The 13,859-nt window shown below is 35.5% G+C and overlaps 4 protein-coding genes across 4 annotated transcripts; 3 read left to right on the forward strand and 1 right to left on the reverse strand.

Annotated features, from left to right (window-relative positions):
- The first annotated feature begins 37 nt into the window (after nt 1-37).
- On the forward strand, nt 38-4,835 carry LOC100637742 (L-threonine 3-dehydrogenase, mitochondrial-like). Its single transcript, XM_011411334.2, is given in 8 exon segments — nt 38-246; nt 409-479; nt 1,071-1,207; nt 1,487-1,519; nt 1,521-1,673; nt 1,813-1,900; nt 3,653-3,922; nt 4,671-4,835. Coding segments are annotated over 8 exon segments (1,050 nt in total). The 5' UTR covers nt 38-76; the 3' UTR covers nt 4,799-4,835.
- Nucleotides 4,836-4,881: 46 nt separating this feature from the next.
- LOC100634971 (acyl-protein thioesterase 1-like) lies at nt 4,882-9,855 on the reverse strand. The gene is made up of 10 exons (XM_003383443.2): nt 9,754-9,855; nt 9,678-9,709; nt 8,569-8,634; nt 8,466-8,513; nt 7,649-7,719; nt 7,396-7,455; nt 6,780-6,895; nt 6,372-6,417; nt 5,845-5,969; nt 4,882-5,049 (listed from the first exon to the last, which is right to left on the reverse strand). The coding sequence occupies exons 1-10, from the start codon at nt 9,832-9,834 to the stop codon at nt 4,987-4,989; spliced, it is 708 nt and encodes a 235-aa protein (XP_003383491.1). The 5' UTR covers nt 9,835-9,855; the 3' UTR covers nt 4,882-4,986.
- A 49-nt stretch (nt 9,856-9,904) lies between these two features.
- LOC109590202 (uncharacterized) lies at nt 9,905-11,859 on the forward strand. Its single transcript, XM_020006125.1, has 5 exons — nt 9,905-10,161; nt 10,435-10,618; nt 10,764-10,851; nt 10,920-11,041; nt 11,100-11,859. Exons 1-5 carry the CDS (start codon nt 10,004-10,006, stop codon nt 11,649-11,651), a joined length of 1,104 nt encoding a protein of 367 aa, XP_019861684.1. The 5' UTR covers nt 9,905-10,003; the 3' UTR covers nt 11,652-11,859.
- A 38-nt stretch (nt 11,860-11,897) lies between these two features.
- Nucleotides 11,898-13,856, forward strand: LOC109590204 (uncharacterized). The gene is made up of 5 exons (XM_020006127.1): nt 11,898-12,095; nt 12,443-12,623; nt 13,019-13,100; nt 13,155-13,276; nt 13,339-13,856. The coding sequence occupies exons 1-5, from the start codon at nt 11,968-11,970 to the stop codon at nt 13,732-13,734; spliced, it is 909 nt and encodes a 302-aa protein (XP_019861686.1). The 5' UTR covers nt 11,898-11,967; the 3' UTR covers nt 13,735-13,856.
- Nucleotides 13,857-13,859: the final 3 nt, after the last annotated feature.

The raw sequence follows: 13,859 nt of genomic DNA on the forward strand, positions 1-13,859 counted from the left end.
GTAAATTTGGGCGTGGTAGAGGTGTGAATGAGATTAATTTGGGCGTGGCCCCGACGCACGAAGCTCGAAGCCAAAAATGTCTCTTTCTCGTCTCTTTTCTCCTCTTTCCTTCAGCAGGAGAGGGCTCTGTCTGGTAGGCAAGGCCAGCCAGAGGAGTGCTAGTACTAATGATGCTGATAATAATCGCAGAGTGTTGATTACTGGAGGAATGGGTCAGCTTGGAACTGGAATGGCTAAAATAATGAGGTTAGACTGTCTAGTAATAGCACCGATAAAGTTACCTGCTAATAAGCCCGTGTCTATTTAGATAGGGCAGTAAATAGCAACAGTGCATTGCTTGCATTTTAAAAATGAAATATCATTGCATCTACAAGTGTTAAGATAATTATTGCACACATCTATTATTAGGAATAAATATGGCAATGATAATGTCATATTGTCTGATATTAAGAAACCAACGCAAGAAATATTATCTCAAGGTAAACTGAGACAATAGCAGCTCTCATATTGTACTTGCTATTGATACCCTTTAGCATACCATAGTATACACATTGTAATGTGACAACAAAGTAACAATTAAGTTAACTTTATTTGAATTACATCAGAAGACATAAGTATGCCTCAATGCTATGTGCAGATATATGTCTTCCACACCTCAAACTTTATTAGAAAATCTAATTATTGAACGTTTGCCATAGCCATTTTTGGCAAAGGACTGCATACAAATGCATGCTCCAACTTTCTAAATGCAATGTGTAAAATTGAGGCATTTTTTGGAGAAAGGAGCCTACAGTTGTAATTCCTTTAGTTACTAGCTCCAGAGTTTGTTGTCAAAAGCTTGAGCATAAAGGTGGGCATCTACTATGCAGCATTGTTGCTTGCAACTTGTGGTAAGCCTTTGTTGTGGCTGGGTAGCATGTTACATGAAGTAGAGAGACTCAATATAATGATCACATTGGATCATAAAATCCCACAAAATCTTGACTGATTCATTTCCCACAATACCACAATTATTATTATTATTGCTTTATTATTATTGTTGTTGTTGTTGTTTTATTTTATATTTTTAGGTCCATATTTGTATGCTGACGTCTTGGATATAAAGCATCTCAATTCAATTGTTGTCAACTATGGTATTGATTGGGTCGTGCACTTTTCTGCTCTTTTATCAGCTGTCGGGGAATTGAACCCAAGAAAAGCATTGGAGGTACACACGGTTGAATTTTTGGTATTTAAAAATGAAAACAAATTGTATTTTTAGCTGATAAAAGTAGGCATACTTCAAACTACTATACACAACACAGCATAAACTGTACCTGTTTTTTATGACACATACTGTATCATTGAGCATGTGGCTAACTTCTCTTATAAAGGCCCCCATACACTAGGCAACATGTTGCTAGCAACATATGGGGTAATGTATGGAGGCCTTTATTTACTGAGTCCAACATTTCCTCCTTCTCTCTCTCTCTCTCCTTCCTCTCAGGTTAATGTTGATGGGTTTCACAACATTGTGGAGTAGTAGTAGTTTCCATAAGCTAAGGCTCTTTTCTCCTAGCACCATAGGGGCCTTTGGTCCCGACTCGCCTAAAGTCTTGTGTCCTGATCTAACAATAATGAGACCAAGAACTGTTTATGGTGTGTCTAAAGTCCACATGGAGCTACTGGGAGAGGTGAGAGATACATGTATGTATACATGTAGTACCTTATAGAAGCTTATATTTACAATGTTATATTTACACTGTCCATGTATTTACACTGTCCATGGGTGATTTATTTACATGTGTATTATTCTTTATTTCCTTCCTGTAGTATTACAGTCAGCACGGGTTAGATTTCAGGTCCCTAAGGTTTCCGGGAGTTATTGGGGCAGACACTGAGCCTGGTGGAGGGACTACAGGTACATACTATAGTGCCTTTTGCAATGGAGCAGTCTATTGTTAAATGTACTGGACAAAGAACTCTTTAATGTACATGTACATGTACAACAGTACTATAGCCTATGGTCTCTGGAAAATTTCGACAACTTTAAAAAATTCATTAAAAATCTAATGTACATGTATATGTGTCAGAAGAATGTAATAAAAATGCAGAATTCACTTAATTTTAGTTTTGATGAATTTTGGCCAAAAGGCCATGTACTGTATTGAGGATTATTTGGAGCTGATTTTTGGAAAAACTATGGGCTGCTATTTCTTCAAAAAATGTGGTTTTTTAAAAATGCTTATAACTCGAAAATTTTTTGTCAGAAATAGCTCAAACTTTCTACATAGCATAAGGACATCAATATGTATCAGAAAATGTAATAAAAATTTGGGGTGATTTCGGAGCCATTTTTCAGAAAAAACCATGGGCTATAGCCTTGGGTATTTTTCAGAATTTTGACGTTTTCTTAAAATGGCTGTAATTTAAAAAATTGAAGTCGGAATCAGCTCAAACTTGCTATACAGCATAAGGACATCAATATGTATCAGAAAATGTAATAAAAATTTAGGGTGATTTTGGAGCCATTTTTCAGGAAAAACCATGGGCTTATAGTACAGGGAATTTTTCCAAAATTTGAGTTTTTTTTAAAATGCTTATAACTCGGAAATTTTTTGTCGGAAACAGCTCAAACTTTCTACATAGCATAAGGACATCAATATGTATCAGATAATGTAATAAAAATTTAGGTTGATTTCGGAGCCATTTTTCAGAAAAAACCATGGGCTATAGCCTTGGGTACTTTTCAGAATTTTGACGTTTTCTTAAAATGGCCGTAACTTAAAAAATTGAAGTCGGAATCAGCTCAAACTTGCTACACAGCATAAGGACATCAATATGTATCAGAAAATGTAATAAAAATTTAGGGTGATTTCGGAGCCATTTTTCAGAAAAAACCATGGGCTATAGTACAGGGATTTTTTTCAAAATTTGAGTTTAAAAAAAATGCTTATAACTCAAAATTTTTTTGCCGGAAACAGCTCAAACTTTCTACATAGCATAAGGACATCAATATGTATCAGAAAATGTAATAAAAATTTAGGTTGATTTCGGAGCCATTTTTCAGAAAAAACCATGGGCTATAGCCTTGGGTATTTTTCAGAATTTTGATGTTTTCTTAAAATGGCCGTAACTTAAAAAATTGAAGTCGGAATCAGCTCAAACTTGCTACACAGGATAAGGATATCAATATGTATCAGAAAATGTAATAAAAATGGGGGGTGATTTCGGAGCCATTTTTCAGAAAAAACCATGGGCTATAGCCTTGGGTATTTTTCAGAATTTTGATGTTTTCTTAAAATGGCCGTAACTTAAAAAATTGAAGTTGGAATCAGCTCAAACAAAACTACACAGGATAAGGATATCAATATGTATCAGAAAATGTAATAAAAATGGGGGGTGATTTCGGAGCCATTTTTCAGAAAAAACCATGGGCTATAGTACAGGGAATTTTTTCAAAATTTGATTTTTTTTTTAAATGCTTACAACTCAAAAATTATTGGCCAGAATCAGCTCAAACTTTCTACATAGCATTAGGACATCGATGTGTATTAGAAAATGTAAAATTCAAATGTTTGTTGAGCAACACCCTACCTAATAATCATAAATAAAATATTTTGGTACTACACGTATATTAATAATAATAATACTAAAATTTTATATTCTGCAGATTACGCTGTTCACATCTTTCACAGTGTTGCTAAGACCGGTCACTATTCCTGCTTCCTCAAGAAGGACACACGCCTACCAATGATCTACATTGATGACTGTCTGAGAGCAGCTGTTGAGTTCATGGAGTTTCCCTCTGAGGCTCTCACTCAGAGAACTTATAACGTGACGGCAATGAGTTTCAGTCCAGAGGAACTCGTGGAAGAAATGAAAAGATATTATCCAAAGATGAGGGTTGATTATGAACCTGACGAGAGGAAGCAATCAATTGGTTAGTTATTAGGAGAGAGGGTACTACCGTATAGTTTCAAATTTTCGTCAATCAAAATTTTCGTCAAAATCTTGATTTCTTGTCAAAATTAATTTTCATCAATCAAAATTTTTATCATTTTTATTATTAGTAAACATACTGCTCACGTAGAATAAAAATTTCATCTGCTATGAATTTCGTTGGACTTTTATACCTGACAAATTTAACAAAAATTTTTACCAACGAAAATTTGGAGCTATACGGTATAACTTCACTGTATACTGGTACTTTTGAATGGGGAAATCTTGACTTTTTGATAGCTACACCCACTATGGCCACAAGTTTATCAGATTAAAACCTTATAGTACATGTACATGTACAATGTACATGTATGTATCAATCATCAAAAATCTAACAATTTGCCAAGAGTTATATGTACCTCTTCAAAATTATCTAGTACATGTACACTTTACTTGCTGCAGTGTTTATTCATTGGGATTATTTTGTCTTATCATAAAGTTGACAAAATGGATCAATAGAGACACACATTATGTGACCTTTATGTTTATTTTAATGTGAAAGTATATGAACTCTTTTAGCATCATTGAGCAGATGTTTTTTCACTATGTAATAGCCTGAGGCAACACTCTCAAATTACATGTACATGTACTTGTACTTTGTATGTACATACTATGATTACAGCAATATAAATATTGTCCGTAAATATTTATAATTGTACGTGTATTTATTATAATTGATTTATTTTTAGCCGAATCCTGGCCACAAGTTTTAGATGACATAAGAGCAAGGTCAGATTGGGGCTGGAAACCAGATTATGACATCAGTAGAATGGTGAAAGTGATGATTGAAAAAATTGACCCAAATAGCACTTTATAAAATATTTTTGTTAGCATATTTAATTTACATTTATTATTATATTGATTATTCTTTTGCTGTTGTTAGATATTAATTTTTTTGCTACTATTCAAATGATTTTTTAAAGCAAAAACATTGTATTATTATAGTTATTATAGTTAATTATTATAATAAAGAAATTAAATTTAGCAACTAGTGTTCTCAAATTTCTACATGGCACCACCCACAGGTGGGAGGAGCTTACCAAGCCACACCTCAATATCTCTCATCTCCTACAAATAAATTGAATAAATAAAATAATAAAGTAAATAATAGATGAGTCCAGGCTTGGGGCGAAGTACTTTAAAAAGTATTTAAGTACATTACAAGTACCTGTTAGATTTTTAAAATGAGTACGAGTACAAATCCCTCATTTTTACAATTGTATTCAGTATGAGTACGAGTACTCTATTGCAGTACTTAAGTACTACTTAAGCACTTGACCACACCCAAATAATTAATAAGCTAATTTTAAAATTAATAAATTAAATCAGATGGTTATTACATCTTATGAACTTTTCAAATCCAAACTGGCCAGTGTCATAGTATGGGACCCACAGGAGGTAAATATATGTGGTTTACACTAGCTAGTATTTATTATTTCAACACATTAGCATTGCATCAAAAAATGTACTTCAAAGTACTTGTAAGCACTAAAAACATACTAGTATTTAAGTACAGTACGAGTATTTGTAATTTTTGTTCAAAAGTACTTGAGTAAATACCAAATACTTTCAAACTTGTGCTTAAGCATGCTTAAGTACGAGTACCAAAGTACTCGCCCCAAGCCTGTAGATGACACATTTTCTCTAATTGTGGCGAGCATGAGCGAGACCCACTCTAATCTGCCTAGGTCTATTTTGCGTCATTTTAAAAACAACGTACACATTATACATGTATTACAATTATTAAGGCTGAGTCTATTATGCTCATTAATTTTCCTATTAGTCTTTCTGGAAATTCTTAATTCCCCCCTCCCCATTATTATTTTCTATTATTTTCAAATTCATTCTCAATTGTAGACTTACTCTGGGATCAGAACTATGCCCCAATCCATTGTAAGTTTTAAAGGTGTGGTTGCTAGGATTAAGTGAACTTAGTAGTTCGGCTGATTTCTGACCATACAAATATTTAACCATCATATCAGAATCACCTAATGGAGAGAAGAGTATAAGGGAAGATGAAGAGAGAGAGAGAACACATAAAAAGCAGAAGACAAAATGTGCATGTGTGTGTGTGTGTGTGCATAGAGTGCTACAGTCTTCATTAGCAGTAAATATGACACCATATTAGTATAATATTCATAGTGGGAAGTTGGAACTAGCCCAATTGATGACATCATTATCATAAATAGCAATGCATGATCACATTCATGATTGTAGCTCATTAAAGCATGCTAACACAGCACATGCTACAAGCTGCTGAGCTGGATGTACACAATGTGCATGACTGGATCTACATGTAAACACGCGTCACACCACATGGTAATGCTGACAAAAGTGGCACCACAGCTCACCATTGCCCATATATGACTAAAATACCATTTTCCACTTACCATGACACTGCAGAATGGGTATGACTTTATTGACATCATTTGACTCCTATAAAACGAAGAATGACAACAATTATAGTTTACTTGCTTTGATACAATTAATACTTAATAATAAATCACCCAACACAAATATTTGTGGCTTCTATATAATGTTTATGTATAGCCTCTCTAATATCTAATTCCTCTATGAGCTGTTTTCCTCTATGAGCTGTTAAACACAAAACAATCTCATTACATGTACATGTATCAATAACACATGTATATGTACATGTATATACAAACAAAAGATGCTGGAAAATAAATGGTCAGAAACAGCTGCTACGAGACTCATTTAAACTGCATGGAATTGTAGAGATGCAAGCATGATAGTTAATTTGTGTATAATTCCATGATTTGATGTCCCTCCCTTACATTCATCAGTGAGTCATGAAGTGGTACCCAGCAGCTTAGTAAGAGAAGACCAGCTAAAGGTTTAGGGTAGGTGAGTCCAGCAAAAGCAGCCAGCGAACCTCCTTGAGAAAACCCACCTTGAGGAAGTATCAGAGGAAGGAGAATGGAGAATGAAAGTAACAATTAGCAAAAATAGAGTGTGTGTTGGACAACAATGACATATTAGCTAGTAGCTGGCACTGTGTGCAAGAGGCTTGCAGGATATGTAGATGTACATGTACACATGTATGTATGCACTACTACAAGAAATAATATTTCTTGACTGCTACACTGTATGTATATGATTGATACACAATGCAGACAGAGACAAAGAGACTACTAAAGATAGAACAATGCAGACAGAGACAAAGAGACTACTAAAGATAGAGCAATGCAGACAGAGACAAAGAGACTACTAAAGATAGAGAGACAGACAGGCTGACAGCAAACTTGACAGGCAAAGGCTTTGATGCATTAATCAAGTTTGTGTAGGATCATGCTAAGAAATGTTTAATTCATTATTTAATTAATAATACTTGGAACAAACACATTAAAATACTATAACAATCAATAATGATTCTCCAGTCCTTTCATTTACCTAACAGTATCCTGTTGGTGGGTGTGCCTCCTTTCTCAATCTCTTCAATAGCATCATGAACTAATGGAACAGAATGAGTGAGATATGCAAACAAGATCTTTGATTTGGTATATCTTTGACAAGACAAAAATCAACAATAAATCACTAAATATGAATCAATATTATACATATTATGCCACACAACACTTCCCTCACATACATGTACTTCTCTCTCTCTCTTTCTCCCTTCCCTCTCTCTCTCTCTCTCTTTCACCATTTTTAGCAGCTGCTCTTATGCCTTCTTCGTCTTGCCGTCCCTCCTTATCCAGACTGTACAAATCAAACCTGAGAAGGAGAGAGAAATATTTACAACAACAGAAATTGACATAAAATCCTTATACAGAAATAATGAGGCAAAGAATGCATAAACAAATATAGCACATTTTGATATAATAATAATAATAATAATAATAATAATAATAATAATAATAATAATAATAATAATAAATTATGACAATCACTTTGAATTTACAGTGTATGTACAGTATATAGGACACTAAAATTGCATAAAAATATACAAGAACATGTATACAATAACTGAACATGCTGTTCAAAGAAAAGATATCATTAGTTCGTTACATAATAATATACAGCCATTAGAAGAGCTTGTAGTCTTAATAGAGAGTATATGCAACTTGTTTATAAAAGAATCTGTCTTGTTTTTCTTTCAGTGTTTACGCTAAGGATTCAAGTGTGAATAAAAAACAAGCTACGAAAAGTTTTTGGTTTCAGTATGACGCTCAAACCAATCAATGCCAGATGTACATGTACATGTACACGTACACGTACATGTACACGTACGACAGAATGTCATGTGCATGTGTGTACACCTACACACCAATTAGAGTATGGATTAAACTGTTTATAATAATGATGATAGAGTTTACTCATCTGTCAATGGACACCACTTGAAATAACAATAGGGAGAATCATAATGATAACACAAAGCCTTTCTTAAGCTAATGGGTCTGTGTTTGAATCCATCAGCCTTCTAATATTGATCATACATACATTGAGATGACAGGTCTTACCAGCTTGGCATCCTCATTCCACTGTTCAAGGTGACAGGCATGACTGGACTAGTATGAAGTATGCAGTTCAATAAAGAATGGGTAGTGTGTTAATTCGACTTACGCTGTAGGGCAGATCAAGGACATGTATGGTTGCTTGATTTCACCTATTAGCTGACACCAGCCATGACTATATGAATGAAAGAAGAGAGAGACAGAGAGAGAGAGGGGGAGAAATAGAGAGAGAGACAGAGACAGGGGTGAAAGAAACAGTTCAAAGAAAGAAAGTTCGTGTGAAAAAGAGAAGGGGAGAGAAGGAAATCATATAGTAAGGAAGTAGTGTAATTAATTAAGCATAAACCACATCGTGAAAACAAAAATCTATTTTACTATAAAAGGTCATTTAAGTTTAAAGTTTAGCTTATAGTGCTATGTAACGTGACACCAAGAAACTTAAGATCATGTTTCAGAAAGAACTTTCATGATGTAATGAGTCACATGATGGCGTCACGCTTTGATGTGTTGGTCTTTGTGAAACACATTTTTAACACAAGTTCTAATTTGGTATTGGCTCAAAGCTACAGCCAGACTAAGAAACACTTGACGTGAAATGACAAGCCTTCTAACACAGGTGACTCTTACAAGGTTAGGCCATAACACAAAAAGAAATCTTCATTTTGATCGGCACTTCCATTATCAACAATGCCTGCTTAAAGTGCACTGGCTATGCCATAAAACTTGATGTACATGCAGAGATGAATAAGAACAGATTTCAGTATTTATCGTCATTCTGCAGATCCAATTATTGGCTCGCTCAAATTGGACATTGGAATGGTTTACGAGTCCAAGTAAACAGAAAGGTTTAATTTAGAAGTTGTTACCGCATACCGCAATAATCATAGTTATTATTAAAGATCGTTTCAAGTTCCTCGGCATGTTGTGACACATAAAACCACAAGATCAGACGCGGAAGTTATGGCACGGGTACAGCAGGTTTATCAAACCTCATACAGACACATTAACTGACCATAATAACACATTAAAGGTAGAAGAGGGAAGGGTAACCCCCAATTGCCTCTTTATGGGTTACATGTACATCACGCCGCTGGACGATTGGACATCCAATAAATAATTATAAATTATTCTTGTAATTAAAGATGGGCGGGGTAGTACATATATTAATTACTTAGCTCTGAAAATAATACACATTTTTGATTTATGTTTTTAACAAACCCTGTGTCTCCAAGCCCATGTAGAAATAGTATCTGTGAAAATAATGGCATAACCAATGATGCTAGACCTTGCTTACTGTTGCTGATTGCTTGCTGGTCGCTTCAGATATAGCACAACTCTTTTGAAAAAGCTTGGAGCAGAGCTGAGATGCCGCCATGATGAGGGTTAAAATAGATTTATAAATTATAATTAATGGACTGTATTAATTAATAATTATTATTCATGTCATGTGTTTGTGTGTAGAGTTGGGGAGAGCCTATAAATTTGCTGCATGATCGTGCCTGAGCCAGTGAGCCTCTAGAACTTAATAAGAAGATAGAGTCATAATGCAAAAGCCTCAGCCTACTTTAGAAGAAATGAAGCGGCAGCTACAAGATATTCCTGTCCGTACAAAGACCCCTCCAGATTCACTGATTCCTCCCCTCTCTGCTCCACCTCGCCTCACACAAGAAGGAATGTTTCTTGGCTTTATAATCGAAAAAGAGTAAGTCTTCTACTGTGAGTAATTATTTACTGCAAGTACTTTATTTACCTCAGTCTGTTCTTGCTTCATTAGAACAGATTAACACCTCTTAATGTAATTTTAATACTATCATTACTATGCTTTCCCTCAGTTATGATAATATACCATAGTGCGCAATACATCTTAGCTAAACTGTTTAGGCGGGGGATTTCCCTTGGCTTCCCCCCCTAATAGACATATGGTGCCAATTTTGGTAAATGATAATGGTAATGTACTTCCTCTTTTTCCTTCTAGACCTGTTCGCCCCTTTAGAGCAGATTCAGACGTGGAGAGGGATGGTGGTGGCTTGTCAAAGATTAGAGATTCTGTTCGTCCTAGTTTTCGGGAGGAGAGGAGGCAGATTAAATTGATTTCAACTCCAACAGAAAAAACTCCAGGACGCTATATATTTTACGACGAATCTGGAAGCAATACAGTGGTGAGTGTAAATGCAAATTTAGTAGTGGCAGTGTTTTTGAGAAACAATATTGAAAGCTGATAAAGTGAAATGAATTTATAATGAAGTGAAATAAACTTGTGATGATTAGATTGTTTGTATTATGATGTCCATTAATTTAATATAGGAGTTTTATGCTGACAAAAGAATTCTTGAAGCGACTGACAATGGAGATGTGGTTACTGCTGTAGTATATGACAAAGATCCAGGAGAAGGTAGGTAGAAAATACATGTTATTAGTATTATGATAATAATAATAATAATAATAATATATGCTGCATAGGTAAATTCAATCTAAAGGCAATAAGCACAGAAACTAATTCGTACCAGATGAAAAATGAAAAAAATCATTGTATCTGCTTGGTCCTTAAAGACAACCGGCCAGAACTAGTCTCTCTTAGTGAGGTAAGGAGAAATTGAGAGAGAATGAGAGGAGTTATTCTCATACATTTTGTTCTAATAGACCGACATAAAGAGAGAGACCAATGTCATCCAATACTTGACTGTGTTCCAGTATGGTTCTGCTGACCACGACATTGCCATATTCTTTTCGTATGGAGAAGGAAAGAAACAATACAATTGCTACCTTATACCTCAAGCATCAGACGCTAAAGCCTCCTGCAAAGTCTGCCTCAAAATAGTTGACGTGACTAACAAGAATCAAGATCAACAGAGAGTGATTCATAGTCAATATGTGAACTTTACTACGAATCCCGAGACTTCTATCGACTCTACTGATGATGCTGAGCCTATCAAGCATCATCATATACTTTCCACCAACGACCCAGAGGCTAGGAATGGAGGAGGCACTCTTACTCATTCCTTAGAGAGTTCAGCCTCTGGTGGAAGCAGCGATTCTGGGCAAGGATTATCTGTCAAAGATAGCAATGGCGAGAGCTCAGTCTCTGGTGGAAGCATTGATTCTGGATCATCCCTAAAAGATTGCAATGGCGGGAGTGGAGAGGGTGTGGGCGGTGGAGACGAGAGTGAGACTAGTAGTTTGGAACAATCTTAAAAGAACATTATACTTGACGAATTTTTTGCACACGTACATAGTCTTGCAAAGCCAGATCCGACTCTCCTGGCCCTGGCAATGCAAGACTAGCAACCCCTCTATTCTCCTTCATACTTTCCCCATTACTACCCCTTACATTATAGCATTAGATTTTAGTGTACTGTATTTTTGGGTGTAGCTGTAATACATTCCTTTTTAAATTTTTTAATAATGAGATAACTATTATTAAATAATCATTTTTGGCTATGAATAGTGTTTTACATTATGAGACAAACAAACAAACGCGAGAAGCTAAGCAGAGTGAGAAGCAGTTATCATGGCTATGTCTAAGCAAGAGCGGCCATCAATGGATGATATGCAGCGACAGTTGAGGAAATTCAAAGAAGATCCAAGTCAAGAAGTACCAGTAGATGTATTTCATGGGCTGATATTACATGAGAAAGGGTAAGGTTTCAATATCCTCCTTTGCCTTTGGCACCTGCTGGTACAAAGTGGAGCTTAAGCATTATCAACTACTGGGCCATTAGAATCCTTTTATAAACTAGGATGCAATTTTTGCATGTACTTTTGCTATAATAGCAAGCCACTGATAGCAAACCAACGGGCACCATTATTGACAGCTTTGTGTGTAGGATTCCCCCTTTACTCCCAAGATCCCCATAGTGAATATTACCTCCTATTCTTTCACATAATGTAAGCATGCACTAACTCAAAGTTGTAAATTCTTTTGTCTTATGAATACGATTGTACTGATATATGATACTCTATGCCCTCTCACACTCACTGCACAGTTCTCAAGACATTGTAGAGGGAGACGGTGGTTGCTTCTCAAGAGCAAAAGGCACCATCCATCAGTTGAGTGATGGAAGCACAATGAGAGAGACAAAAAAGAATATTGTTATAAAATCCATACCAAACGGAGACAATCCTGGAAGGATAGAAGTCCAAAGTGACAAAGGAAGCAAACCAATAGTAAGAGAGATGTGTGTACATATAAAGTACTTATATAGATAGAAAAAGCCTTAAGGCCCCCATACACGGTGCAACATTGTTGCTTGAAACTTTGTGGTTACTTTGATCTTGTTGCTTCAAGTTGAGCAGTGGTCAACTTGAAGCAACAAAGATCGAAGTAACCACAAAGTTTCAAGCAACAATGTTGCCCTTTGTATGGTGGCCTTAAGGTCTAAGGATTCTGTCCTTTCTATAATTGCTGCTTCATCACAGTGCTGTGAAAACATATCCAAAGGGCAGAGGTCTAGTAGCATTAATTTTGTTAGCTATATAGTCTGTATGCTTCAATGATCTGAGCTGCTAATAGCCAATATTATATCCAACTATTACATCACACACTTACATGCACACAACAGGAATTCTACTCTGGTGAGAAAATCGTAGAAGCAACAGATCATGAAGTTATTGTTGCAGTGCCATATGGCCTTGACGATGATAGTAAGTATAATTTAAAATTAAATGATCCATGGAATATTTCTCTCCTGCAAATAGGCGAGTTTCATCTAAGGCCAAAAAACACTGAAAGCGATCAGTATTTGATGGTAAATGAGAGTCAGCGCTGTATGTGTCTTAAAGTAAAAGATGGTGGAAATGAGCTAGTCTCTCTCACTGTGGTAAGGAAATTTCGAGCTGTACTACGAGTGAAGAGAGAATTTGACTATTAAATTTATCATAGGATGAAGCAGAGAGAGAAAAGTCTTGCATACATCGCTACATCACAGTGTACCAGGATGATTCCTTTTCAAGTCCCAACAACATTGCTCTTTTCTTTGCTTACAAGAAGGCAAATCAAAAAATGTACAACTGCTATCTTGTTCCGAATGATGACTCAAGCAAGATCGATTTGCTTGAAATTGATGTGGACGGTAAGAACTATGATGAATTGAGAGTCTTGGATGAAAAATACCTCAAGTTCAGCACCAGTCCAAAAAGTCTTGAAAGTACTAGTGATGAAGAAAGAGTTCCCAATTCAGAGCCTGATAAAAATATTGCTACTGGTAATAATGGAGCCAGCCTTACCAGTTCACTTAGTGATCACAGTGTTCAGTGCAGCTCAGGAGACAAGAAATGAAAGATAGTTTTCACTTTTCAAACATTTATATCTTCTGCTTTTTATCTTATTAGTTATTATACATTAACATTTCTATTAGCTCTTTTTGATTTAATAATAGCACTGTACTGTATTATCCTTAATTG

This window comes from Amphimedon queenslandica, unplaced genomic scaffold (assembly GCF_000090795.2).
Source record: "Amphimedon queenslandica unplaced genomic scaffold, v1.1 AMPQUscaffold_13510, whole genome shotgun sequence".
NCBI lineage: Eukaryota > Metazoa > Porifera > Demospongiae > Haplosclerida > Niphatidae > Amphimedon > Amphimedon queenslandica.

Coding starts and splice junctions, on each gene's coding strand:
- LOC100634971 (XM_003383443.2), bottom strand. CDS start 9,834: ATGGCGGCATCTCAGCTCTGCTCCAAGCTTTTTCAAAAGAGTTGTGCT. Junction 7,720..8,465: donor GGAATGAGGATGCCAAGCTG/GTAAGACCTGTC, acceptor TCTCCTTCTCAG/GTTTGATTTGTACAGTCTGG. Junction 6,418..6,779: donor TTCATGACTCACTGATGAAT/GTAAGGGAGGGA, acceptor TTCGTTTTATAG/GAGTCAAATGATGTCAATAA.
- LOC109590202 (XM_020006125.1), top strand. CDS start 10,004: ATGCAAAAGCCTCAGCCTACTTTAGAAGAAATGAAGCGGCAGCTACAA. Junction 10,619..10,763: donor AATCTGGAAGCAATACAGTG/GTGAGTGTAAAT, acceptor AATTTAATATAG/GAGTTTTATGCTGACAAAAG. Junction 11,042..11,099: donor AACTAGTCTCTCTTAGTGAG/GTAAGGAGAAAT, acceptor TTGTTCTAATAG/ACCGACATAAAGAGAGAGAC.
- LOC109590204 (XM_020006127.1), top strand. CDS start 11,968: ATGGCTATGTCTAAGCAAGAGCGGCCATCAATGGATGATATGCAGCGA. Junction 13,101..13,154: donor ATATGGCCTTGACGATGATA/GTAAGTATAATT, acceptor TCCTGCAAATAG/GCGAGTTTCATCTAAGGCCA. Junction 13,277..13,338: donor AGCTAGTCTCTCTCACTGTG/GTAAGGAAATTT, acceptor AATTTATCATAG/GATGAAGCAGAGAGAGAAAA.